This window comes from Globicephala melas, chromosome 20 (assembly GCF_963455315.2).
Source record: "Globicephala melas chromosome 20, mGloMel1.2, whole genome shotgun sequence".
NCBI classification, from domain to species: Eukaryota; Metazoa; Chordata; class Mammalia; order Artiodactyla; family Delphinidae; genus Globicephala; species Globicephala melas.
Window position 1 is genome coordinate 4,885,396 of NC_083333.1, and position 23,060 is coordinate 4,908,455.

General features: G+C 54.1%; 4 protein-coding genes and 4 non-coding genes across 13 annotated transcripts; 6 read left to right on the forward strand and 2 right to left on the reverse strand.

Annotated features, from left to right (window-relative positions):
• Positions 1-1,765: 1,765 nt before the first annotated feature.
• RAB34 (RAB34, member RAS oncogene family) lies at positions 1,766-5,590 on the reverse strand. 4 transcript variants are annotated; one of them, XM_030862005.3, is made up of 11 exons: positions 5,406-5,590; positions 4,524-4,736; positions 4,220-4,311; positions 3,313-3,381; positions 3,109-3,210; positions 2,928-2,992; positions 2,751-2,802; positions 2,480-2,561; positions 2,310-2,400; positions 2,089-2,220; positions 1,766-2,006 (listed from the first exon to the last, which is right to left on the reverse strand). In XM_030862005.3, the coding sequence occupies exons 2-11, from the start codon at positions 4,575-4,577 to the stop codon at positions 1,939-1,941; spliced, it is 807 nt and encodes a 268-aa protein (XP_030717865.1). In that variant the 5' UTR covers positions 4,578-4,736; positions 5,406-5,590; the 3' UTR covers positions 1,766-1,938. The 4 variants fall into 4 exon arrangements, with proteins under 4 accessions (XP_030717865.1, XP_060146250.1, XP_030717866.1 ...); XM_060290267.2 differs by having other exon boundaries at positions 3,313-3,378; positions 5,406-5,588; XM_030862006.3 differs by having other exon boundaries at positions 2,089-2,196; positions 5,406-5,587.
• A 279-nt stretch (positions 5,591-5,869) lies between these two features.
• Positions 5,870-12,370, reverse strand: TLCD1 (TLC domain containing 1). The gene is made up of 4 exons (XM_030862012.2): positions 11,934-12,370; positions 11,518-11,600; positions 11,342-11,424; positions 5,870-10,950 (listed from the first exon to the last, which is right to left on the reverse strand). The coding sequence occupies exons 1-4, from the start codon at positions 12,125-12,127 to the stop codon at positions 10,567-10,569; spliced, it is 744 nt and encodes a 247-aa protein (XP_030717872.1). The 5' UTR covers positions 12,128-12,370; the 3' UTR covers positions 5,870-10,566.
• On the forward strand, positions 6,714-9,985 carry RPL23A (ribosomal protein L23a). Its single transcript, XM_030862013.3, has 5 exons — positions 6,714-6,825; positions 7,433-7,616; positions 8,943-9,119; positions 9,620-9,689; positions 9,920-9,985. Exons 1-5 carry the CDS (start codon positions 6,801-6,803, stop codon positions 9,932-9,934), a joined length of 471 nt encoding a protein of 156 aa, XP_030717873.1. The 5' UTR covers positions 6,714-6,800; the 3' UTR covers positions 9,935-9,985.
• Positions 7,266-7,332, forward strand: LOC115856213 (small nucleolar RNA SNORD42). The gene has a single exon (XR_004040736.1). It is a non-coding gene; the product is annotated as a small nucleolar RNA SNORD42 (small nucleolar RNA).
• On the forward strand, positions 8,799-8,870 carry LOC115856216 (small nucleolar RNA Z17). The gene has a single exon (XR_004040739.1). It is a non-coding gene; the product is annotated as a small nucleolar RNA Z17 (small nucleolar RNA).
• LOC115856214 (small nucleolar RNA SNORD42) lies at positions 9,475-9,542 on the forward strand. The gene has a single exon (XR_004040737.1). It is a non-coding gene; the product is annotated as a small nucleolar RNA SNORD42 (small nucleolar RNA).
• LOC115856217 (small nucleolar RNA Z17) lies at positions 9,734-9,800 on the forward strand. Its single transcript, XR_004040740.2, has one exon. It is a non-coding gene; the product is annotated as a small nucleolar RNA Z17 (small nucleolar RNA).
• NEK8 (NIMA related kinase 8) lies at positions 9,990-22,897 on the forward strand. Of its 3 annotated transcripts, XM_060290265.1 has the most exons (16): positions 9,990-10,181; positions 11,767-11,868; positions 16,379-16,584; positions 16,824-17,056; positions 17,295-17,426; positions 17,911-18,119; positions 18,275-18,354; positions 18,647-18,828; positions 18,935-19,085; positions 19,491-19,567; positions 19,898-20,015; positions 20,656-20,806; positions 21,052-21,215; positions 21,320-21,478; positions 21,636-21,794; positions 22,186-22,897. In XM_060290265.1, exons 3-16 carry the CDS (start codon positions 16,449-16,451, stop codon positions 22,212-22,214), a joined length of 1,980 nt encoding a protein of 659 aa, XP_060146248.1. In that variant the 5' UTR covers positions 9,990-10,181; positions 11,767-11,868; positions 16,379-16,448; the 3' UTR covers positions 22,215-22,897. The 3 variants fall into 3 exon arrangements, with proteins under 3 accessions (XP_060146248.1, XP_030717856.1, XP_060146249.1); XM_030861996.2 differs by lacking the exons at positions 9,990-10,181; positions 11,767-11,868 and adding an exon at positions 13,625-14,554; XM_060290266.1 differs by lacking the exons at positions 9,990-10,181; positions 11,767-11,868; positions 16,379-16,584 and adding an exon at positions 13,625-14,554.
• Positions 22,898-23,060: the final 163 nt, after the last annotated feature.

A 23,060-nucleotide genomic window follows, 5' to 3' on the forward strand; every position in this document is an offset into this window, starting at 1 on the left:
AACCTACTGTATAGCACAGAGAACTCTACTCAAGTGCTCTGTGGTGACCTAAATGGGAAGGAAATCCAAAACAGAGGGGATATATGTATATGTATGGCTGATTCACTTTGCTGTATAGCAGAAACTGACACAGCAGTGTAAAGCAACTATACTCCAATTTAAATTAAAAAAAAAAAATGGAAGCAAAGAAAGAATATCTGCTGACTGGGAACGAGGATCTGTGTTCTAATCTTGACCCTCCATGACCTCCCAGGATGACACCAGGCCACATGTGTCCCTCCATTGTTGGCCCAGATATCTGAGACACTTCTAGCCAATCTCTGGCTTTCTGGATGCCAACAGTGAGCCAGGTTCTCGGTCACTCTTCATCCAAACTGTTATAATAGTTAAGGTTTTTGAGCTCTTCCTGTGTATGTTAGTGATTTATCTTATTTCATCCATGAAACCTCATTTTACAGATGAGGCAACTGGGAGTTCCCTGGTGGCCTGGTGGTTAGGATTCTGGGCTTTCACTGCCATCGCTCAGGGATGGTCAGGGAACTGAAATCCCATAAGCTGCATGGCATGCCCCCCCGAAAATAATAATAGAGATGAAGAAACTAAGTTACAGAGGATAAGTGATTTGTCTGAGTGTCCCAGGATGGACAGCAAGGATTCAAATGCAGATCCTCCTGACTTGGAGCACGTGTTTTTTTTTTGAAGAGGGAAAAATGTATGTCTTTTCTTTTTGGTTGCATTGGGTCTTAGTTGCAGCACGCGGGATCTTCGTTGAGGCATGCGGGATCTTTTGTTCTGGCACGCGGGCTTCTCTCTGGTTGTGGTGTGCAGGTTTTTCTCTAGTTGTGGCTCTCAGGCTCCAGGGCCTGTGGGCTCGGTAGTTTGTGGCACGCGGGCTCTAGTTGAGTCGCGTGAGCCCAGTAGTTGTGGCGCGCGGGCTTAGTTGCCCCACAACATGTGGGATCTTAGTTCCCTGACCAGGGATCGAACCCGCGTCCCCTGCATTGTAAGGTGGATTCTTTACCACTGGACCACCAGGGAAGTCCCCGTATGTCTTATTTTTTATCCAATTTAGTTTTTTAATTGTTTTAAAATATAAGAATATGCTACTGATAATTTTGTTAACTAATATAGTTAGATGTTATCAGATAGCACATCTTCTGAGTAAGAGCCCTGCCTTTACCTTCCTGGGCCTTCTGGTCAACCCAAAAATCACCCAAAACTCATTCACTTCTCACTGTGTTCCCCTCAGAGAAGTATTTTTTAAAGGACAGGCAGGAGGAAGGTGAAAAAAAATAAAAATATTATCCAATGGTGGACTTGGGTATAAGCACAAAGTAGCAGGAGACATTTGGGGGGAAGGAACCGAAGGAAAAGAGCTCTCAAAGATCTCAAAAATTATTCAGATGTCATCCAGTAAGGGTTCGGTGCATCCCCCAAACGTGGTCCCTGAGCTCCTAGCCTGCCTGAGGCCTGCCCAGAGGCCAGGAATGGCCAGAATCCCAGAAGGCTCCAGTCCCAAGATCACCATACAGCCCTGCCCATTCCACATCCCTGATCCCCGACAAAGGACTCCAGCACCTAACCTGCTAATAACAGATATTTTAATGCATAAGGCATAGTGTGAGGCTGGGACCATTAAGCATCCTCAAACCCAGAGGGCCCAGCAGGCTGAGTAAGAGCAGCAGGGCCCACCCACCTCCCTACCACTGGGCAACCTGGAGGACCCTGGAGGAGAGGGGCATCCAGTTTTTGGCACGGTGCCTGGGAGCAGGAAGTGACTAGCATGGTCCCAGCTACACCTCTGGGGATACTGCCACCAAGGGCAGCTCTTTGGTCTGGAAAAACAGTCAGTGCAAATGTCCAGGGGTTGAGCTCTGGGGGAGTAAAGGTGGCACACTGCCCCAGGGCTGGGCAGTCTCTGGACAGTACCCTCACCCGTCACGGGCAACACATGGGCTTCTTCTTGCTGGCAGTTAGGTAGAGGTTGCTGTCATCACTGTTGATGCCTGAAGAAGGGTGAGAAACATGTGAAGCAGGGATTGGAGGGTCCCTGTGCCCTCTGCCACCCTCATCCAGGCGGGCACTCACGGATAACATCCCCAATACGCCGGGACCCCGATTTCTCCAGCTCAGCCAGCACGTTGGCCTCAAAGGTCAGTGCCGTCACACGAAAGAAGAATTCCCGGACATTTTCACCTGACACAGGGAGCAGTTTCAGGCCTGGGGTCAATGAGCACAGCTGGAGTGTAGGAGTGAGAGGCAAGGTAGGCAGGAATGCCACAGCAGAAGGCGGGACGCCTCTGACTCACCAGTGAGAGATGAGACTGCCCAGTACTCGGCCTTCATCTCTTGGGCCACCTTGAGTGCATCTTTCTCCATTAGCATATACTGAGCAGGAGTCTGAGGGAAAGCCAGAGTCAGATGCTGGGGGTGGGGTTTCCCTTGTCAAGGTGGGAACTCCCCCCACTGGCACACTCACACTCAGGTCCTTCTTGGAACCCACGAGGAAGAGAAGCACACTGGAAGGGTCATTCTCCTTGAGTGCATCAGCTAGCCACTGCCTGCCATAGACAGTGGACAGCAAGGGATGAGGGAGCTAGACAGGCTCCCCCCGCTGACACTTATATGCCCAGGGACCCTCTCTCTGGTCCTGGATACATTCTTCTCCTTCCCTTCCATGCTCCTGACCCCTCTCTTTTCTGAACCTTCTCTTCCCAGAGCCCCCATTATAGTTCAGCATGCGCACGTACTTGGTATGTTCCAGGGAGGCCACATCATTCAGGTTGAAAACGATGATGATGGCTGGAAGAGTGGAAGAAAACATGCAGATTGTTGGGGAAGACACTACTGGTTCATTTCCACAATCCCTCCAGCCCTAGACTAGAGGCCAGGTGCTCCCACCTACCTCACTTAACCGTGGCCCTTACCTTGAGCTCCTCGGTAGTAGGTCGATGCAATGCATTTGAACCTCTCCTGTCCAGCGGTGTCCCAGCTGGGAGGAAAGAGGGGGGAACACAGGTATGTGTGGGGCAGGGTGGTGCTGGTGGCTGCGGTGGGAGATAGGTGCTGGGAGAAGGAACGGCGGGAAGGAGTGGAGGAAGAACTCACAGCTGCAGACTGAAGGGGACGCCCAACACCTCAAATCGTTCCATCTCAAAGTCCACTCCGATGGTGGCCTTGTAGTTCTTATCAAAGGTGTCTTTGCAGAACCTGAGGGGGCACCAGATGCTCTGGTCCTGAGCCCAGCCCACCTGGCTAGACCTGGGCCCACTCTGCCCAGCCCAGACCAGCTCAGCTGCAGCACCCTCTTACCTATTAATGAGACAAGTCTTCCCCACTGACAGGTCCCCCACCACAATGACCTTGGAGATCTTAAATCTGCTGGACACAAGAGTGGGCAGGAAAAGTGAGCGCTAGCTCTTTCACTCAGAGGAGTCCCAATGCTCCCTAGTAGGTCCACAAAGGTAGCTGCACCCAGGCTGAGGTTACCATAGACACCAGGCCTGGACAGATATGCTGGGGAGGAGTGTTTTTGTTTTAGTATCAGAGAGACATGATTTTGAATTCCAGCTCTCACTTACTAGCTGTGTGACTTAGGACAAGTTTCTCAGCTTCTCTGAGCCTCAGTTTCAACCTTTGTTAAGTGGGGATTTAACATACATTTTACTGGGTTGTTGTGAAGGTTAAAATGAGATAAATGTCCTATATTCTGAGACATACACACACACACACAAACATACATTCTAACATCTCTGAAATCAGGATACATCTTAAAAGTGGTGGTGTTTTCCATTTAATAATAGACAATAATAGTATACAACACACTGCTTGGGCACACAGTAAATGCTCAATTACTGGTGGCAACTGTTAACAGTGTTACCTTTTTTTACCCACAATAGGACTCATCCCTCTAGGACTGCTCCCTACCCTGGAGCTCAAATAGATGGTGTGTGGGAAGCTGAGCTGGCGACCACGCCCTCATGTTGGACACCTTCTCTCTGTCAGGAATTAAACTGCCACCTTCCTACCCCACCCCATCTCTTAGGACTCGCCTCAACCTAGCTGGAAGAAACAGGAGCACACAGGGGCATGAAAAGCGGGAATAACCATATAGCTGGTAAAAGCTGAAACGGAGCCTCCAGATGTTGGCTCTGTACCCTTGCTTTGACTACAGGTTTCCTGGGACTTCCTTTCTTCGTTCCGGGTGTCTCTAACTCACCCCACGGTGCCTGTCCGGTGCTCCTGGCAGGCGCAGGTGACGCGGGGGTGGAAGTCTTTGTGCACGTGCAAAGCGGCCTCCTTCCTCAGGTACTGAGAGGGAGGGAAGAGAACGGGACTCACCCATTCCTGGCCCTCTTCCCGCAACCAAGCAGCCCGCGGCGGGGGATGGGGAGGAGACCACCCAGAAGCAGCAGGCCTAGCTGGGCGGCAGGGCTGGGCCCAAGCCTGTAACTGGTCTGGTGCCGCCTACTCCCCGCCCACACCCACCGCAGCCAGAAGCCCGACGTGGCCCTGGCGCCTACCTGGGGCAGCTCCGTCAGGACGCGGTCCCTCCGCACCGGCGCCAGAATGTTCATCTTGCCTGCGGCCTTGCGGGGCGCCCTGAGAAGGCGCGGAGGCCTGATCCGTCCCAGCGACCCGGGCCCGTGGAGACCCAACAATCACCCGCGACCGAGGGGTCCCGACTATAACTCGGGGCCACGGGGAGCCTACGGGAGCCCGTGGCCTCGGGGACGCTACAACCACCGCGGGCCACGGGGATGAGACAATCACCCGGGGCCGGGGCGAACCCACAATCACCCGGGCCCGGGGCGTCCCCAGGACGACTCGGGGGCGAGGAGACCCCTCGGCCGCCAAGTTGGGGCGTGGAGTCCCGTCTGGGGGGACCCGAGCCCGCGCTGACCCTACAATAACCCGGGGCCGGATAGTTCCTACAATAACTCGAGGCCGTGAAGACCCGACGACAACTCGGGGTTGAGGCGACCCTACCATAACAGAGAAGCCCGGGGGCGCGGAGCGGCCCCGCCACACGGGGTCAGTGTGGGCAGGGACGGCACAGCACGGCCGGTGGACTGCTGGAGGAGGGGGCGAGGGGCCCAGTGCGCTGCAGGGCCTCGCGTCCCACTCGGCTCTCCCTTCGCAAGCGCTGTAACTTGATCCCCGGAAATTCCTGGAAAAGGGCCGCCCCCCGCCCCTCTCCCGGCAGCTCCAGGCCTCGCAGTCCGCCCCAGCCTCCCCCTCCCCTCCTCCCGCCAGCGCTGCCCCAGGTCAGGCTCCCCCTGCAGACACCTCACCCGGCTGCGGGCCCGCCCTCACCCTGGTTGGAACCTGCCCAGATCGGGATCCCCCAGGTGTCTCTCCCGGGCACCTCCTGTGCCGGGCGGAGCCTCCATGGGGACCCTTACCCAGTCGAATTGGTGATGGGGAATCGGTGATCGCTGCGCAGCATCTGGCTGCGCCAGGAACCAGCGGGAGGGGAAAGGGGGAGAGAAGGGGCCCTAGGAGAGGCGGCGCTTCCCTCCTCAACTCCAGGCCCAGGACGTGACTCATAGGGTCTGCCCCCACTCGCCCTTCTGCCCTGGGAGGTGGTGGTGGGGAGCGTAGAGGGGGTGCCAGGGTCGGAACGAGGTACCACCAAGGAGAGAGAGGTCCGAAATCTGGTGCGTTTTCCTCCAAGGCTGCCGTGTTAGATTGGGGGCCTGGGGCGCCGAAGACCAAGCTGCCTCCCTTGATGGAGGATAAAGGAGGGCTAGGGGACCCAGAATTCCTCCCTTTGGAGAAGTCACCGCTCTGGGACATGGGGACTCTCCTTTGGTATGGGCGTTCTTCGCTCTGACCCCATTGAAATCTACCTCCACTCCCCCAGGACTTTTCCTTTTTGCAGTCTGCAGGCTAGAAGAGGGGGTAGCACACAACAAATCTCACCTTCAAAGGTGATTCCAAGAGAGGAGGGGCAGGACAGAAAGGAGATGTGATATGGGATAAGCACAGTCGTTCAAAGAAGAAAACCCGAGCGTTTACTAAACCTTGCTCTGTGTCAGGAACTGAATTTGGGGACACAAAGATGACTGGATCAAGGAAGAGAAGACTGCTTAAAGGGAGGGGACTGTGAATGAAATTATTCCCAAGAAGAACGAGCGTATCCTGGAGAAATCTGATCTCTGGGTATTTGGAATAATTGGTAGTCTCTTCAAGAGTGTTATCGGGAAGACAGCATGAAATCTGTCATAGGGGCAATGTGGCCACCTCCTACCTCTTCTGACACTTTGCTCTTCCCCTCCGCCTGACTCGACTTTTTCCGCCACCTAATCACCGTGTTATAAATAAGCCGTGTCCCCTCTCTCGACCTCAATTTCCACAGATGTCTGAGGGAGTTGGACTGGGCAAATTCTGCTCTAACGTTATAGAATTTTGCTTCACTCTACCTGAGTCAATCTAACTACAGTATATTAATTCCAGTTTGCAGTGTAACTGCAATCCTGTAATCCTTCTCCCTAAAGTTGCTCAAGATGTGAAGCGCTCAGTCCCGTGCAGCCGCAGGCTACACCATCCACCCGCCACATAAAATAAACACGCGTCTCCAAAACACTACAACCCCCATGAAGCTTTAGGGTCTAACAAACGGAGGGGTGGTGCTAGTTTAATCGCTCTCGCGAGGAAATAAAATCTAACTACCATTCCCGGCGGGCGTCGCGCTGCAGAGTATCCAATCAGCTTTAACTAAAAAGTATCGCGAGTCTTCTGTGAGACTTGACTCTATAAGCCCGTGGGAACAAGTCTCGGAAACTCTTTTCACGAAGATGGCGCCGAAAGCGAAGAAGGAAGGTGTGTGCTGGGGCTGGGGATACACAGCTGGCTGGCCTGGGGTCCCCGCAGAGTGAATGGACTGGGAGGATGATGGCTGGGCCAGGCCTTGCGGTGTGTGCTGTGGGACAGCTCCTCGAGTTTTGGCAACGCTGAGGAGCGCGTGGGCCCAGCCGCACGGTCTGGGCTTCAGTGAAGGGTGTTGGGGAGGCAAGCCCGGCCGGTACCACCTGCGGGGGACAGCCAAACAGTCGGCTCTGGGGAGCTCCATGTCTCTAGACATGTAAGGAATCGGTACCCTCAACTTCTCTTTTATCCCCATGTTAAATGGGGCTATATACTCTTCGCCAATGGCTGGGCGACGGTATGCATAAAACTACTAGTTCACATTTTTATCAAGTGTCAAGCTTTCGGTCATTGCTAGTTTCTTTCTCATCGTATCCCAAGTTCCCCCTAGAAACGTGCATATGATGGAAAAATTTTAAATTCCTGAGACTTGTGATGTCTTCAAAGGAACCACTGATGCACGTGTGGCCTGGGGCGCCCACTATGGGTCTTGAGGCCGGAAGTGATTGATTTCTGAATCTCGCATCCTCGGGATTTTTCTTTCCTTCTTTCCTTCTCTCAGTCCCTGCCCCTCCCAAAGCCGAAGCCAAAGCAAAAGCTTTGAAGGCCAAGAAAGCAGTGTTGAAAGGCGTACACAGCCACAAAAAAAAGAAGATCCGGACGTCACCCACCTTCCGACGGCCCAAAACACTGCGGCTCAGGAGGCAGCCCAAATATCCTCGGAAGAGCGCCCCTAGGAGAAACAAGTCAGTACTGCCCCGTACCCATGAAAAGATGTTTGGGTATCCTCCATTGGTAATTTGGAAATTTACCAAACCTAGAGCATGGCTTCTCAAAACCACGTTGGTACCTAGTGTGCTTCTCTAAAGGAAGTATGAAGAGAATAATGCCCTCTTTAAAAACGAAAGGAGGTGTGTTTAGCATATTAGCAAGAATTGTTTAAAACAACCCAGAGTCACTGTCAAGATTAGCGAATTGTTAGGTTAATCATCATTTCATATGTAGTCTACCTTCTCGTGAGCATAAAGTGGGACTTAGATGTTCTTTGTTTGGGGGTTCCAGGTTTAGGTTGCTCCTCATTGCACTTTTTTTAAATCTTTGCTGTGGGGAATAGTCCTGTAAGGTGAGGATGTGGGATGATTCCAGATTGATGAGATTCATTTATCTGTATTGGACGGTGAAGACCTGCAGCAGTGTATGGCAACTTCTTTTCATTCACTTTCCCAAATGTTTACACTCAAGGAATGGTTGGGGGAGTGAGTGGAAAAGGTTAGGGTACTTGAGTGTTTCGGTGTCACTAGTGGTAATGACCGACCTTAGGGAGCACAGTTTAGAGTAGAGCCATGGTAGTGGTTATCACCAGTGGGTCTTCCCACTGCTTCCTAAGAAAAAGGCAGGAGAGTGGATTGTGTCCACGGAGAAATGGACTTGACAGACTTTTTACTGCCATTTGGACCTAGAATTTAGTGTGATGAGAGATTGAGATCTGATCTCTCTTCAAAAGAGGATGGTGTACCCAGGCAAATAGAGCCTTGCTTCTCTAAATTTCAGGGGGAAAGCTGTGTTAGATGGCCACTGTAACTAACCTGAGCTGTAAATAAAAAGTTGCTTTCAAGAATTGATGGCTTGTAAGCCAGTTTTCAGCAACCAAAGGGGGCAAAACAGTCAATTCAGCCTCATAGTGAAGCACCAACATTCTTTGGAACCCTAGCCTGAGTTTCTAGATCCCATAGTCTTAACTTTGTGCTCTTGGGTTAAGTTGTCTAACCTTTTAAGTCTCAAATTTCTTCTAGAAATTTGCTCTTCAGAAATGTTGAGGTCAGGTAAAAGAATGAATAAAGTTGGAACTCAAAAATGATTGTTTAATCACTTAACGTGAAAGCCCTTGAGATGTCCCCAAGCTGAGGCTCCAGGTCCCTAAGTTTCAGGGTGCACGTGATGACACTGTTCAGCGACCAAAGTCTGACACAAATGATTGCTACCTCGTTGTCTGATGCACCTGGGCTCAAAAAGAGGGCGCATTCTTTATTGTACTGGGCCCAAGCCAGCTGACCCCATTTTGCCTCTCCCAGGCTTGACCACTATGCCATCATCAAGTTCCCCCTCACCACCGAGTCAGCCATGAAGAAAATAGAAGACAACAACACACTGGTGTTCATTGTGGATGTCAAGGCCAACAAGCACCAGATTAAACAGGCTGTGAAGAAGCTCTATGACATTGACGTGGCTAAGGTCAACACCCTGATCAGGTGAGTGGAGTCCTGTGGGATGGGGAGGAACCCGGGGCCTCTGGGCCTCTTGTCAGAAGCCAGGAAACCAGAATGGCATGAAATTCCTTGATGCTGCTTTTGGGATCAGAAGTAGACTTCCCAGTGAGCAGCCCCTGCTGTAATTGCAGCCCCTTGTATGGAGTATGGACTTCTGAGGAAACATCAGCTGTCCTTCCTCTAGGACTTAAGGGGTTGATGCTCATTTTCTTGATCCCTATCTCTAGACAGAAGCAGACCCTAGAGTAAGATACAGTTAATGTCAGGATGCCTGTGGTGTTTCCCATAAAATGGAATTGGCTTCATTTGTGGCTTAGTGGCTTCCCTGACCCCCTCTGCGCAAATGATGGAAAAATCACTATTTGGGGCGGGGGAGTGACATGAACAAAGGAACCACTGATATGCCAGAAGACTGGGGAGGAAGGAAGGGCATATGGGGGCAGTGAGGGCAGTAGGGACTAAGGCTTCCTTCTCCACCCTAGGCCTGATGGAGAGAAGAAGGCATATGTTCGACTGGCTCCTGACTATGACGCTTTGGATGTTGCCAACAAAGTAAGCTTCCTTTGCTACAAACTCCTTAACACCCCCGCTTCCTGGGTGCAAATGATGTGTCTGTTAGTTACCAAACTTTGACTTCGGTGATTAGTTTCAACTGACTGCGCCCCGTCTTTAATAGGCCCTACCCCTCACCATATGCCCTCAATTTGCTTTTTAACTTTGACATTTCCCGCTTAATATTCACATTTCAACTCCCAGTAACAAAGCTCCCTTTTGTTTTTCAGATTGGGATCATCTAAACTGAGTCCAGCTGACTAATTCTAAATATAAAAGTTTTCACTAGATGTATGCTTCTTTTCTTTCTGTTGATTTCTGGGTGGGAGGCCATACTATGGTATATACACACCTAAGTAACAGGGCTTGGGCAAGACTCTTGGTCTACTTAACCTGTTGGAACACTCAGCCCTATCACCTCACCATACCTGTAACAGATATTTGTGACCCAGACACATCTTAGGACAACTACAACTTGGCCTCCATCATGAGGTAAGAGACCAAGCAAGAAGCTTTGCAAGAACCCCTTCCTTCATCTCTGGAAGAGGCTTTGTATGAAACCAGTATCCAGAGTTTTCATTAGCATCCATTTCAGGGCAGTGTGGGTTGGCTGGCTTTCCAGTAGCACCTTGTCCCCATACCCATCTACCATGTCCAACCGGTCTGTCTGCTTCCCTCACCCCTTGCCCAAGGAAGGACAAGGACTTCAGAAGAGTGCTTTCATTAGTGTTTTCAATAGTGGGTGCAGGCTTGAAAGGTGGAGTGGCTGGCCCCAGAGGACACCTCAGGCAAGGGGCTAATAAGTCTCTTCTCAGTCCGTGTGAGGGTGTTCTTGGCTGTGTTTGCTGTCCTTACCACAAGTCCCTAACTGCGTTTTTCACTCAATCAAGAACTTGTCTTTGTGTTGCCGGCTGGGGACACCTTGGGGGCAGAAGTCAGAGCGGAGGAGGCGGGAAAAGTAGATGAGGATCATGACGTCCAGCATAAGCAGGATGCCCAGCAGAAAGGTTCCCAGGTTCCTCTGGCCGGCGTAACCCAGGAAGAAATGGGTGAGGTACGCCTGAGGGGCCAGTCGGAAAAGAAAGTACATAAACAAGTTGATGTATTTGTTGACTCGATAGAGGAGGAGGTCCTGGGCATTATTGATCTTCATCATCATGCGTATTGTGAGAAAGATGTTGCTGACCTCCACCAGCAGTGTTAGGACGCCCCCACCAACAAATCTGCTCCAAAAGATGCCTGAAAAGAAGGCACCCATAGCCTACAAGGCAAGGGAGAGAATGGCTTAGGGGACCCAGATGTCAAGGCTTTCCTGGAAGTTGGAATAACAAGACTACGAGATTGAGGGGTAGGAAATCTTCCCTTACTTGCTTTCTGAAATATAGTTTACAGTGGAGTCAAGATTAAATTTTGATCCCTCCCCACAGATTCTGGGTGGAGTTTCCAGTCTTAAGAAGGTGAGGCCATGATTGCTGGCCTCAAATAGTGAAGCAAGGGCCCAGAGACTGCCAGCCCTCAGCATTCTAGCATGAGATGTGGGACACAGGGTGGGGATGGAGTTAAGAAAAGATGGTCTTTACCTCCCAGGTTCAGAAAGACAGCTGAGACTAGGTTGCTAGCACCAGGCCTATACCACATCCCCTGCTTCTCACCATGACGTGGTGGACGAGGTATTCCCAAGAAGCTCGTGCCTGTTGGCTAACCACAATATCCAGTGTGTCGTGGATGAAGTACCCTAGCGGAGGGTTGGGGGAAGAGGTCATAAATGGTGCTGAACAAGAAGCTTACCCCTGTCCCCCCTTTTTAATGCTTCCTGGGCAAGACCTACCTGCGGAAAAGCAAACAAGCAGATAGCCAGAAAGCGACCATGCGCTCTCAACGTCCACCAGCATCTCAGGGGTCTGCCATATACTGGAAGGGAAGGGAGAAGGCAGGCTCTCATGTCAGTATCCCCAGGGACCCACGGCTCCCCCCGCCATTACCCTTGCCGGTCCCCGGAGGGTCTGGGCTGGCGCTATTGGCTGACGGGGGAGCCAGGAGGGGCTCGGCTGAAACCCAGGTGTCTCCTGTTTCCCAGGTGAGAACACCGCCCCCCCGCCCCCCGGCGCTGCTGCCGCTCCTGATTGGACAGCATTTTAAACCGGGAGTCGGGTGAGACTGCCTGGGCCTTAGCCCGCCGGTGAGTGATGGAAAGAGTAATGCGGGGTCCCCTAGCCACCTTCACTCCCCCAGTCCTTCACTCACCACAGCAGCGCCCAGATCCCTGACACAATGGAATGGGCGAAGGAGACGAGAAGGTTGTGCCAGCGCCAGGTGCGCAGGGGGTCGGCGCGCACGTGCGCAGGCAGAGGCAGGCGACAGAGCGCGTGCCGGAGCGCCCGGAAGGTCAGCGTGGCGCCCAGGAGCAGCGGCAGGGCGGGGAAGAGCATTGGGGGCATGCTGGCCCTCCCTGCCTCTGTCCGCCCTCTAGGTGGCCTCCTCCGGCCGTTCGGGAAAGGGGCTCCCTCTCGGGCCAGTCCACCCCGGACGCCTCTCCTGCCGGCCGCCGGCCTCACACACACGGTTTCGGCGAAGACCTCTAGGCCCCTTCGCTCCTCCAGTTCCCTCCCAGCCGGCCTCTGCCCCCGCCCCCGTCCCGCCCCGCCCGCCTATCCCCGCCCCTCCGGCGCCTCTGCAGCGCGGCGGGCGCGGGCCCCATTTCCCGGGGCCCCCCCTGGCGCCTCCAGGCTCCCGCGGACTCCGGGCAAAATGGGCTGTCCCCGGGGCGCCGCCTTCGAGCCACCCCTCGCTGGCAGCTCCCGACTGCCGACGGAGTCCCACTTCGCTCGCTTGGCCTAGTTAACCCGCATGCCCAACTTTCCCCAGGGGTCCCGGCTCCCCTGCCTGGGCGGGTACTGAGAGAACTCTCTCTGCCCGCCCTCAACTCCTTTGTGAGCAGAACTAAGCGAGGCCCGTCACAACCCACGTCCTTAATCCCTGGTTCTGGGGACCAGCCGGTGCCCCGCTTCGGACTGTGATCTCCGCCCGGACCTTGTTCCACTGGATCACTAGCTTCTTCGAGCCCAAGACGAACACGTTTACCTGCCTCTACCTCGTCCCGCACCGAGTCGGTGCCTAGAAACTCGACTAACTCATCACCCATTTCCCGTCCGGCTCTTGGGTTCCTGGGGCCGCGCGGCAGTCATAGTCCTCCCTCAGACAGTCCTAGCTCTCTTCTCCCTGCTCCCTGGAGGCTAGGGCGGGGAAGACGGCCGATTTGCCCAGGCCGCTGGGGTGACTCTCATTCCGCAGGCCAGTGGCGTGGAGCAATTGCACCTCGCGACCACTAGGTGTCAGCCTGTCCTCACCGTGGCGCGGGATCCCCTCCCGCCCGCGAAGGAACCAGGCAAACTGAAGGGCGGCGGAGAGGCGGGGACAGGGGTAAAGGAGAAAGGAGTAGTTGGGGCGGGGGCGGGGGCGGGGGAGAGGTGGTGGAGGTGCTGCGAGAGGGAGGAAAAGCCAGAAACCCGAGGCGCAAAGCGGTTTGGGTGTTTGTTCTGCCTCCCCTGATGGCTCCAAGGTTACACATTAACCCCTCTGGGGCTTCTTGGTCAACCAAGGCCCAATCGGTTTCTAGGTGAGAGCACGGAGTGTCCCGGCTGAGCGGCCTTCCACTCTGTGCTCCCCTTTGCTCACAGGGCAGCTTTGTCCGACAGCCACAGCGGCCTGAGCCAGACTGAGGGGCCCTCATGAGGGGCCCTTCCAGTGGTCATTCCATGTGGGTAGGTTTGGGCACCCTTTCAATGGGCAGGGTGGGAGCTGAAGATAAACATCCCTTTCCTCACTTTCCTCGCCCACTCAGAAATAGGGATGCTATCCCTTAACTAATCACCATCCTTCCTGCTCCCTAAACTGAGCATTTATGGAGCTCGTGAAGTGCAGGAGGCGCCAGGGAGCGACCTGGAATTAAACTCACTTCTGGTCAAGATCTTGGACGATTGTACTAACCGACCCCCTACCTCTGGGCAGAAGCCTTGAACCCATATCAGCCGAACAAGGGTCTTTCCCCTTCTCCCTGAAGCTTTCAGGTAGTAATCCACTTCCCTCCCATCTTCCCCCAAGGAAGTTCTCTCTATTTGAGAACTGAAGGCAGATTACTCTGCGGCAGCGGCAGCGTTGTATGTGTGCGTTGGGGAGTTGAGGGTGTTGACGAGCGCAGTGCTCACTAGCTCACTAGTCGGGACAGCCTGGAGACCGCGTCACGTCCTCCCTAGGTGAATCAACTTGCACAGGTCGGGGTTTCCCCGGTCCCTCCCTAGGCAAACACGAAACTAATCCGGCACCCTGCCCCACAGACCGAGAGCGCCGACTCGGTTCAGCTTTGGTAGTGTTTATCGTTTGCGTGCCAGTGAGAATCTGCCCTCTCCCTCGGAAACACCGTCACTAGTGGGCAAAGAGTGGGGCAGAGAGAGATCGGTCCTTTCTTCCCACCCTCACTCGGCCTGCGCGGGGAACCCCTGCGGTCTAAGGAAGCTTTGCGAGGGCCGGATGCGGCCACGTGTGTAGGAAGTAGCTGGGAAGGTGCTGGCTTTTGCGGGGCATGCCAAGAAATGGCATATCGCCCCATTCCTTGCACACTGGGAGGGCGACTGCGGATCCGGGCTGCAGGGACGGTGCAAATTAGCGGAGACAAATGAGAGGCTGAACCAACACCTAGCTCCACTAGCTCCGCCCCTCAATTATCTTGCAGTGCAGGGGGCGTGGTCCTAGAGAGGGCGGGCCCGCGCACGCGCTGTGTCTGAGTTTTGGGGTTCCGGAAATGTGACTCTGAGAAATGAGATGGAGAAGTACGAGCGGATCCGAGTGGTGGGCAGAGGTGCCTTCGGGTGAGCCAGGGCTCTGGGGGAGGCAATTGCTCGGGAAGAGGGAAAATAAGCCCCAACTCCGACAGCAAAATCGCTACCCGTTTAGCCCCGCCCCGATGCGTGAGCGCCTAATCCGGGAAGCCCTCCGCAGGCTTCCTGTCCTAGTCTTCGTTGGGAAACTCCGCCTCCAAGGAGGTCACGCCCCCGGCCAGCCTTTGCGGCCCCCCTCAGAGTTTGTTCTTTGATCCTGACTCATTCATTCAACAAATGTTGAGCAGCAACTATACACGTCAGGCATTCGATACTGGGTATACAGTTAAGACCAAACAGGCGTGCTCTCCGCCTCGGAGCTTACAGACTATCGGAAAATTATACAATAAACAGGACATTGTTAAAGCAGTGATTAACAAACGGCGAGAATAGAGTACAACACCAGAGATTATTCATTTGGGATGATCAGGGAAAATTTCTCTGGCAAGTGAAGTTTCAAACCAAGACTTGAGGAATGAGGACCAGTATGTAGTCTGAAAAAGGCAGAGCTTCTCAGGCGGAGGAAACAGTTTATGCTAAGGTCCTCACGTGGGAAAGAATTCAGAGTATTCAAAGAACTGAGAAAAAGACTAATGTAGTTGGAACGTAGTGGGCAAGGTAAAGAATGGAATAAAATGTGATAATCACAGAGGGCGGGAACCAAATTACGGCCTTGTAGGCTGAGGTAAAGGAATTGAATTTATTTGCAGTTTAAAGGAAATGAAGTTTAAGCAAAGGAATGGTCTTGATATGATTTGCATTTTTAAAATGTCACTCTGGCTGCTGTGTAGAATTTAGATGTGAGGGTGACAAGAGTGAAAGGAACCATTTGAAGTCTAGTGCAGTATTTTACGCAAGAAATGATAATTTGGCCAAGGGTTATAGCAGAAGACACAGAGAAATGGGTGGGTTCCCACTATTTTGGAGGTAGTAGAAACAAGATTTACTGATGTTAGCGTGAGATAGGGGAAAGATTCTGGCATGATTTTCACGTGTCTGACTTTACTAACTTAGGGACTTTAATAACTGGGGGATGGTGGTGTCATTTACTGAGATGGAAGAAACTGAGGAAGGAAAGGTTTCAAGGGCAGGAATCAAGAGTTTTGTATTTGTTAAAATTCAGGATGCTTGCCAGCCATTCAGGTAGAGGTGCAAAGCAAGTAGTTGAATATGTAAGTCTGAGGCTCAGAGGAGAGGTCTGAGCTGGAGATATACAGTTGATACTTAGATAGTCCATCATTCAACAGATACTTATTGAGCTCCTACTAAGTGCTGGGGTATGCACTAGGCTATGCAGTGGGGCTATAGTGGTGAAGGAGAAAGAACAAAACCCTGCTTTTATGAACACTGACTACAGAATTGGCAGAAAATAATAAAATGAATGGCTCCTACTCACTGAGTATTTTTGATGTGCCAGGCGCTGTGCTAAGTGCAGTACATGCATATTCTCATTTGATCCTCTCAACAACCTTGTGAGATCGATCCTACTTTCCAGATCCTGATGTCACATAATTTAAGACCAGATAACTAGTAAGAGGAGGAGCCAGGATTTGAACCAGGCAGTTAACTCCAGAGTCTGTGCGGACTTACAGAGACCAAGACTATTATTAGGCACAGTCATTGTGCCTGTGGTGAAACTGAGTCCCAGATAAGTTAAACGACTTGCCCAAGGTCTCAGACAGCTTGTGGTCGGTTCTCCCTATTCCTAAACTCAGTGTTCTGCGCACCAACTTAGATGACTTCTTAGTCTAGGTGCCAATTCCCTTGTCCTAAGGAAGCTCAGCTGGTACCCACTCCTGTACTCCACGTCCTCAGGATTGTTCACCTGTGCCTTCGCAAGGCTGACCAGAAGCTGGTGATCATCAAGCAGATCCCAGTGGAGCAGATGACCAAGGAAGAGAGGCAGGCAGCCCAGAATGAGTGCCAGGTCCTCAAGCTGCTCAACCACCCCAATGTCATTGAGTACTACGAGAACTTCCTGGAGGACAAGGCTCTCATGATCGCCATGGAATATGCACCAGGTGGGCCAGCCTCCTTGCACTGGCCTGGCTCCAAGGGCCGCTCACCTCTGGGACAGGCAGGCACAGATCAGCCAGCTTCCCTCCTCGGAATGGGCTTGGCTGAGGGTCAGAGGTATAGGGTTCTGACCCCAGTTGTGTGACACTGGCAGGCCCTTGCCCTGTCTGGGTCTTTAGTTTCATAAAAGGAAAATCTCAAGCATGGAGCAGCCTGGATCTTGACTAGTTCCTTGCGACTGCAGGTGGCACCCTGGCTGAGTTCATCCAGAAGCGCTGTAATTCCCTGCTGGAGGAGGAGACCATCCTGCACTTCTTTGTGCAGATCCTGCTGGCGCTGCATCACGTGCACACCCACCTCATCCTGCACCGGGACCTCAAGACCCAAAACATCCTTCTAGACAAACACCGCATGGTCGTCAAGATTGGTGACTTCGGCATCTCCAAGATCCTTAGCAGCAAGAGCAAGGCCTACACGGTGCCTGGGCATGGAAGGGCCCTCAAGGGTGCTGGAGCTTTTGAGGGCCAAGGTCTACTTTGCACCCCTGTCCCCAGCCCCACCCCCCCAAGACCTTGGCCCCTTAGTCTCTGGCTGGCTGGTCCTGCAGGAGGAAGCACTTTTGCCTACTTTGGGGAGAAGCTGTCTCTAAGTGGGCTTTTGGGCAGAGCCTTGGTCCTCCCACCCCGGGGCTGTAATATCAGCTTCCCTCCTGCAGGTGGTGGGTACTCCATGCTACATTTCCCCTGAACTGTGTGAGGGCAAGCCCTACAACCAGAAGAGTGACATCTGGGCCCTGGGCTGTGTCCTATATGAGCTGGCCAGCCTCAAGAGGGCCTTTGAGGCTGCGGTGAGTAAGTCCCCCTGGGGGGACAACTGAGATCCCTACCTCTATCTCCTGAAGTCCTTGGCTCCAACCACTTCTGTGTTTCTTCTCTTGTGGCTCACTTACGTCTCTCTCATCAGACTGGTGGATTACCCCAGGCCAGGGCTGTGGCTTCCCTAAGACTATGGGTTCCTTAAGGTAGGGCTTGGGACCCCCATTAAACTGAGGGTAGGGCTCTCCCATCAGATTAAGGACCCTCCTAAGGGCAAGACGTGAGTTTTCCCAACATGCAGCCAGCTGACATGGCTGCAGCTCCCCTCTCAGAGGTTCTTGAAAGCAGAGTTTGGCTCCCCTATCATCCTGGGAGTCCCCTCACCAGACGGATGGCTTCTGAGTGCAGGGCTGTGGCCACCCCACCAGGCTAGGGGCTGGGGCTGGAGCTGGGGGTGCTGCAGTTTAAGAGCCTGGCCTGAGGTTCTGGCCAACCCCACACGTGCTGCCTTCACAGAACCTGCCAGCGCTGGTGCTGAAGATCATGAGCGGCACCTTTGCGCCCATCTCTGACCGGTACAGCCCTGAGCTGCGCCAGCTGGTTCTGAGTCTTCTCAGCCTGGAGCCTGCACAGCGGCCACCGCTCAGCCACATCATGGCGCAGCCCCTCTGCATCCGGGCGCTCCTCAACCTCCACACCGACCTGGGCAGCGTCCGCATGCGGAGGCCGGTGCAGGGAGGGGGCCCTGGGCAGCAGTGGGGCACCCCGTGGGAGCACAGTAGGCCTGGGGCAGAGAGGGGCATTCTCGGCAAGTCCACCATTTCTGGGTGTGGGGATGCCAGGGAGGGTCCTTGTCCTGAGGCCCCCATCTGTCCTGCAGGGCAGAGAAGCCCCTGGCCACCGGGCCACCCATGGCCCCCGGCAGCACAGGGGGCAGGACCACCAGTGGCCGTTGCAGAGGTAAGTCGGGGCGACCGCAGGGGTTCCGACGGACACCATGGCATTCTCACCAATTTATTTTTTTTAATTAATTAATTAATTAATTTAGGCTGTGCGGGGTCTTAGTTGCGGCATGTGGGGATCTTTGTTGCAGCACGTGGGGATTTTTAGTTGCGGCATGCTTGCAGGATCTAGTTCCCTGACCAGGGATTGAACCCGGCCCCTCTGCATTGGGAGCGTGGAGTCTTATCCATTGGACCATCAGGGAAGTCCATCCCACCAATTTAATAGGCCTGATGAGTTGTCCCCGCAGGTGTTCCCCGGGGACCTGCCCGGCCGGCCATTCCGCCGCCCCTGTCATCGGTGTACGTGTGGGGTGGCGGGCTCAGTGTGCCGCTGCGGCTGCCAATGCTCAACACAGAGGTGGTCCAGGTGGCAGCGGGGCGCACGCAGAAGGCTGGCGTCACGCGCTCTGGGCGCCTCATACTTTGGGAGGTGAGCAGGCGGGGGTGGGGGTGGGGTGGGGCCCTGAATGGAGGGGGGCGTGGCTCAGGAGCTGAGCACTCAGGCGCCGCCCACGCCCTCCCCTGTCCCCTCGCAGGCCCCGCCCCTAGGCGCTGGAGGGGGTCCCCTCCTCCCTGGGGCGGTGGAGCAGCAGCAGCCCCAGTTCATCTCCCGTTTCCTGGAGGGCCAGTCGGGTGTGACTATCAAGCATGTGGCCTGTGGGGACCTCTTCACGGCCTGCCTGACTGGTGAGTTAGTCAGGGGACTAGCCTGTGGGGACTCAGCTATAAGAAGACCCCCCCAGAGCAATTTCCTTCCTTGCCTTTCATTTGCTAACTGCTCACTTAATAATGGTTTTATCTTCCAGGGAGTGCTTTACTTACCCGATCTCCTTTACCTTCACAGCAGGCCTGACAAGGCAGTTATATCATCTCCATTTGACAGATCTAGAAACTAAGGCTCAGAGGCTGTCACTTGTCCAAAGTCACACACTTGGGAAGAAAGACCCCAGTCCTTTTCTCCCCCACCCAATTCTTCCAGCCCTAGCCTCCAACTAACTTTTTCTTGCTCCTCCGATCCAAGGTTGCACTGGTCTGTCTGGAAAAACAGCCTAACCTCTTTCCTTTCCCTTTCCTCACTACTCCCCTCCCCAGACCGAGGCATCATCATGACCTTTGGCAGTGGCAGCAATGGGTGCCTAGGCCATGGCAGCCTCAATGACATCAGCCAGGTGGGTTTTGAGTGTATACTGGGGAGGAGGAAGTGGGGAGATGGCAAGCAGCCCACATTTGAGAGCTGACACCCAGCTTGGAGGCAGGGGAATCCCCAGCAGCCACAGGTCCCTGTACCTCCCAGGCTGCACCTGTTCTGGGCAGCATCTGGGGAAGTACAGAAAGACCAGGCTTCCCCAGTGGTTGCAATATGTGTGTGGGGGGGAGTTAAAGAGACAGCCACCTCATGAGAATTTGCAGCCTCCAACTTCATCCCTACGGAGGATGCTGAGGCCAGGTGGCTAGTCCAGGCCCCTTGCCCAGTCTGCCCTTGCTTCCTCTCTGTCTAGCCCACCATTGTGGAGGCCCTGCTGGGCTATGAGATGGTGCAGGTGGCCTGTGGGGCGTCTCATGTGCTGGCCTTGTCCACTGAGCGAGAACTATTTGCCTGGGGCCGCGGAGATGGTGGTAAGATTTCACTCTGTTCTAGCCTCTGGAACACCCCAGCCATGATTTGTTCCTCTTCATAGCCATCTTCTACCCTATGGCCTGTTTCCTCCTCCTCCTTTTCTCTCTGATTCATTTATTCACTCGACAAACCTTTATTGCACACCCAGTATGTGCCCACCTTGTGCTGGGTGCTGAGACAAGATGAACATGATGTCGATTCCTTCGGGTGCTCATGATGTAATGAGAGAGATTTCATTCATCCAGAAATATATGTTGTGCCTCTCCCTGGGTCAGGCATCAGGCTGGGCATTGAAACTAGGGATGACTTAGATAGGGGTCCCCGTCCTCCTGGAGGACTCAGTCTAGATGGGGGAAGGATGACACATCTCCAACATGATAGAGGACAGACAGCATCAGGGCTCACCCAAGGTCCAGAGGTGTGGGAACACAAGGAATGGCAAGGGGCTCTACCTGGAGAAGAGAGACGTGGCACCTGAACAGGGCCTTAAAGGAGTAGAATTTTGACCCACGGAGGGGCCAAGGATGGGCATTTCAGTCAGGAACAGCCTTCACTCATGCTGCCCTGTGGGTCCTCCTTATCCTACTATCACTAAGCTAGACAAGCTCAAACTAGCCCAGTGCCGGTTTCTCCTTGTAGGCCGGCTGGGACTAGGCAACAGGGAGTCCCACAGCTGCCCCCAGCAGGTACCCATGCCCCCAGGACAGGAAGCCCAGCGGGTTGTATGTGGCATTGACTCCTCCATGATCCTCACTGTGTCTGGCCAAGCCCTGGCCTGTGGGAGCAACAGGTACGTGAACTAGGTGCACTACAATAACTAGCCTGCCCTCCCCGACCTCCCTTAGCTGCCAGTGCTCCATCTGTCATTGCCTACCTCCCACCTGGGATTAGAACTGAGTGGGTCTTGAGTGTTCTGTGGGTTCAACCCAGTGTAAGATATGTCCCCTGGTGCACCAGCTCCTGCCCAGATACGTTGGGGGAGGACAGTCTATATAAACTGTGTCAGCTGGACTTGGCTTTTGGCTCTGCCCTCAGGTTCAACAAGCTGGGCCTGGACCATCTCTCCCTAGGGGAGGAGCCTGCCCCACACCAGCAAGTGGAGGAGGCCCTGAGCTTCACACCACTAGGTTCTGCACCCCTGGACCGCGAGCCCCTGCTGAGCGTGGACCTGGGCACTGCTCATTCAGCTGCTGTAACTGGTAAGTAGGACCTGGGCACAGGAGGCCAAAGGTGGACTCCCCTGGCTTCCTTGGGCCCTCTGTTGAGGCACCCTTTCCTTCCTTTCCTCTCTCCTCCCCTACAGCCTCTGGTGACTGCTATACCTTCGGCAGCAATCAGCATGGGCAGCTGGGTACCATCGCTCGCCGGGTCAGCCGGGTACCTTGTCAAGTCCAAGGCCTCCAGGGAATCAAGATAGCAATGGTGGCCTGTGGGGATGCCTTCACTGTGGCCATTGGGGCAGGTAGGGGTGTGGGCAGACCCAGGAGCAATGGGGGGTTATGCTCAGGGCTACTGAACTCAGCAACCCCATGTTGGGGCCAGTATGGCAATCTAGGAAGCTAGCTGCTTGCTAAGGTATGTCTTTCTCTCATTTCTCTCCTTGGGATTCTCTTTGGCAGAAAGTGAAGTGTACTCTTGGGGCAAAGGGGCCCGAGGTCGACTGGGAAGGAGGGATGAGGATGCTGGACTCCCTAGGCCAGTGCAGCTGGATGAGATGCACCCCTACACAGTGACTTCTGTGTCCTGTTGCCATGGAAACACTCTCCTGGCTATCCGCCGTGAGTTATAACTTCACCCTCACCCACACAAGGGTTAACCCAGCTGGCCCTTGCCCACATTCCCATCCCCAGTGGTCACAGCCCAAATTATTAAAAGCATTTTCAGCCCCCAGATAAATGAAAGCAGAAGCTGCTGGGCAAAAGTGAGCTCCTGGGGTGGGCAAGGGTAGGTGCTTCTTGTGCCTGAAGGGCTGCCTCCGCTCCTCCTCAGGGCCCAAATGTGTTCTTTCTCCTCCAACCCTCAAGTCCAGTTTAGTTTGAACCTCTGTTTCTGGCCTGGCAGGGTCCAGAGTCCAGGGCCCAGTGTGGGAGTGAGAGTGGAAGTAGCTGAGGCTTGCTGGGGGCATCGCCCTCTGGGAGGCTGCAAGGATTTCTCTTTTGTGCTCTCCAGCGGTCACAGATGAGCCAGTCCCCCCTTGAGGCACCTGGATACACCTCTGGACGACCCCGATATTGCTTCTCCTGTAAATGTTCTTGAAAAGTGCCTCAGGCATGACCAGCCCCCTGGATTGTATCATCAATGGGGTATAAGAACCAGTAAAGCCCCTGCTCTGCCTTTGGCCCTGGATATGTAAAACTCAACCCACCCTACTCCCCCAACGTCCCTCTTTCCCCTCCTCACCCCTTCTTATCTTTAGTCAACGTCCCCAGGGTTCAGCCTGGCTAGAGTTGGAGGCCAGACGTAACTTTTGGAAGCAGGGAGGTCTCCAGAGCCTCTGCAGAAAAAGGCTGGAGGTAGCTGTGGCTCCACCTAGATGCTGCCCTTTCCCCCAGCCCAGTTTGAAAATAAGTCGCAGGTGTCTACTGGGAGCGCAGCTCAGTGCTTTGGAGTAAGGCAAGCTGGGGCCTGCCTGTTCTGGCCATTCCAGAGGCCTAGCCCCTGCATTGCCTGGGGCAGGGAGGTCCGGGAGTGCTACCACCTGCCCCCACTCCTATATCCTGAGGCAGGGGTTTACACAATCTGAGTGCCTCCCTTCCCCTGGGGGAGTGCATGGGCTGCAGTATACCGCAGAGGACATCCCTGCTGAAGGTTGCCCTTCACCCCATGCCATTCCCCCAAAGCACGTTGGGAGAAAGGGTAGCTGGCTGGACCAGACTAGTTTCCCAGATGACTGGGAAATAGCGCCAATAAAAAATCAGCTGCCTGCCTAGAGTGTGGTCTCTTGAGGGCTGGGGGTGGCGGCCACCCCAGGGCTGGGCTGGGCTCCATCTGGGCTGCAGGGCCGCGGTGGAGAGAGGAATGTGGGCGCAGCCTGAGGCCCGGGC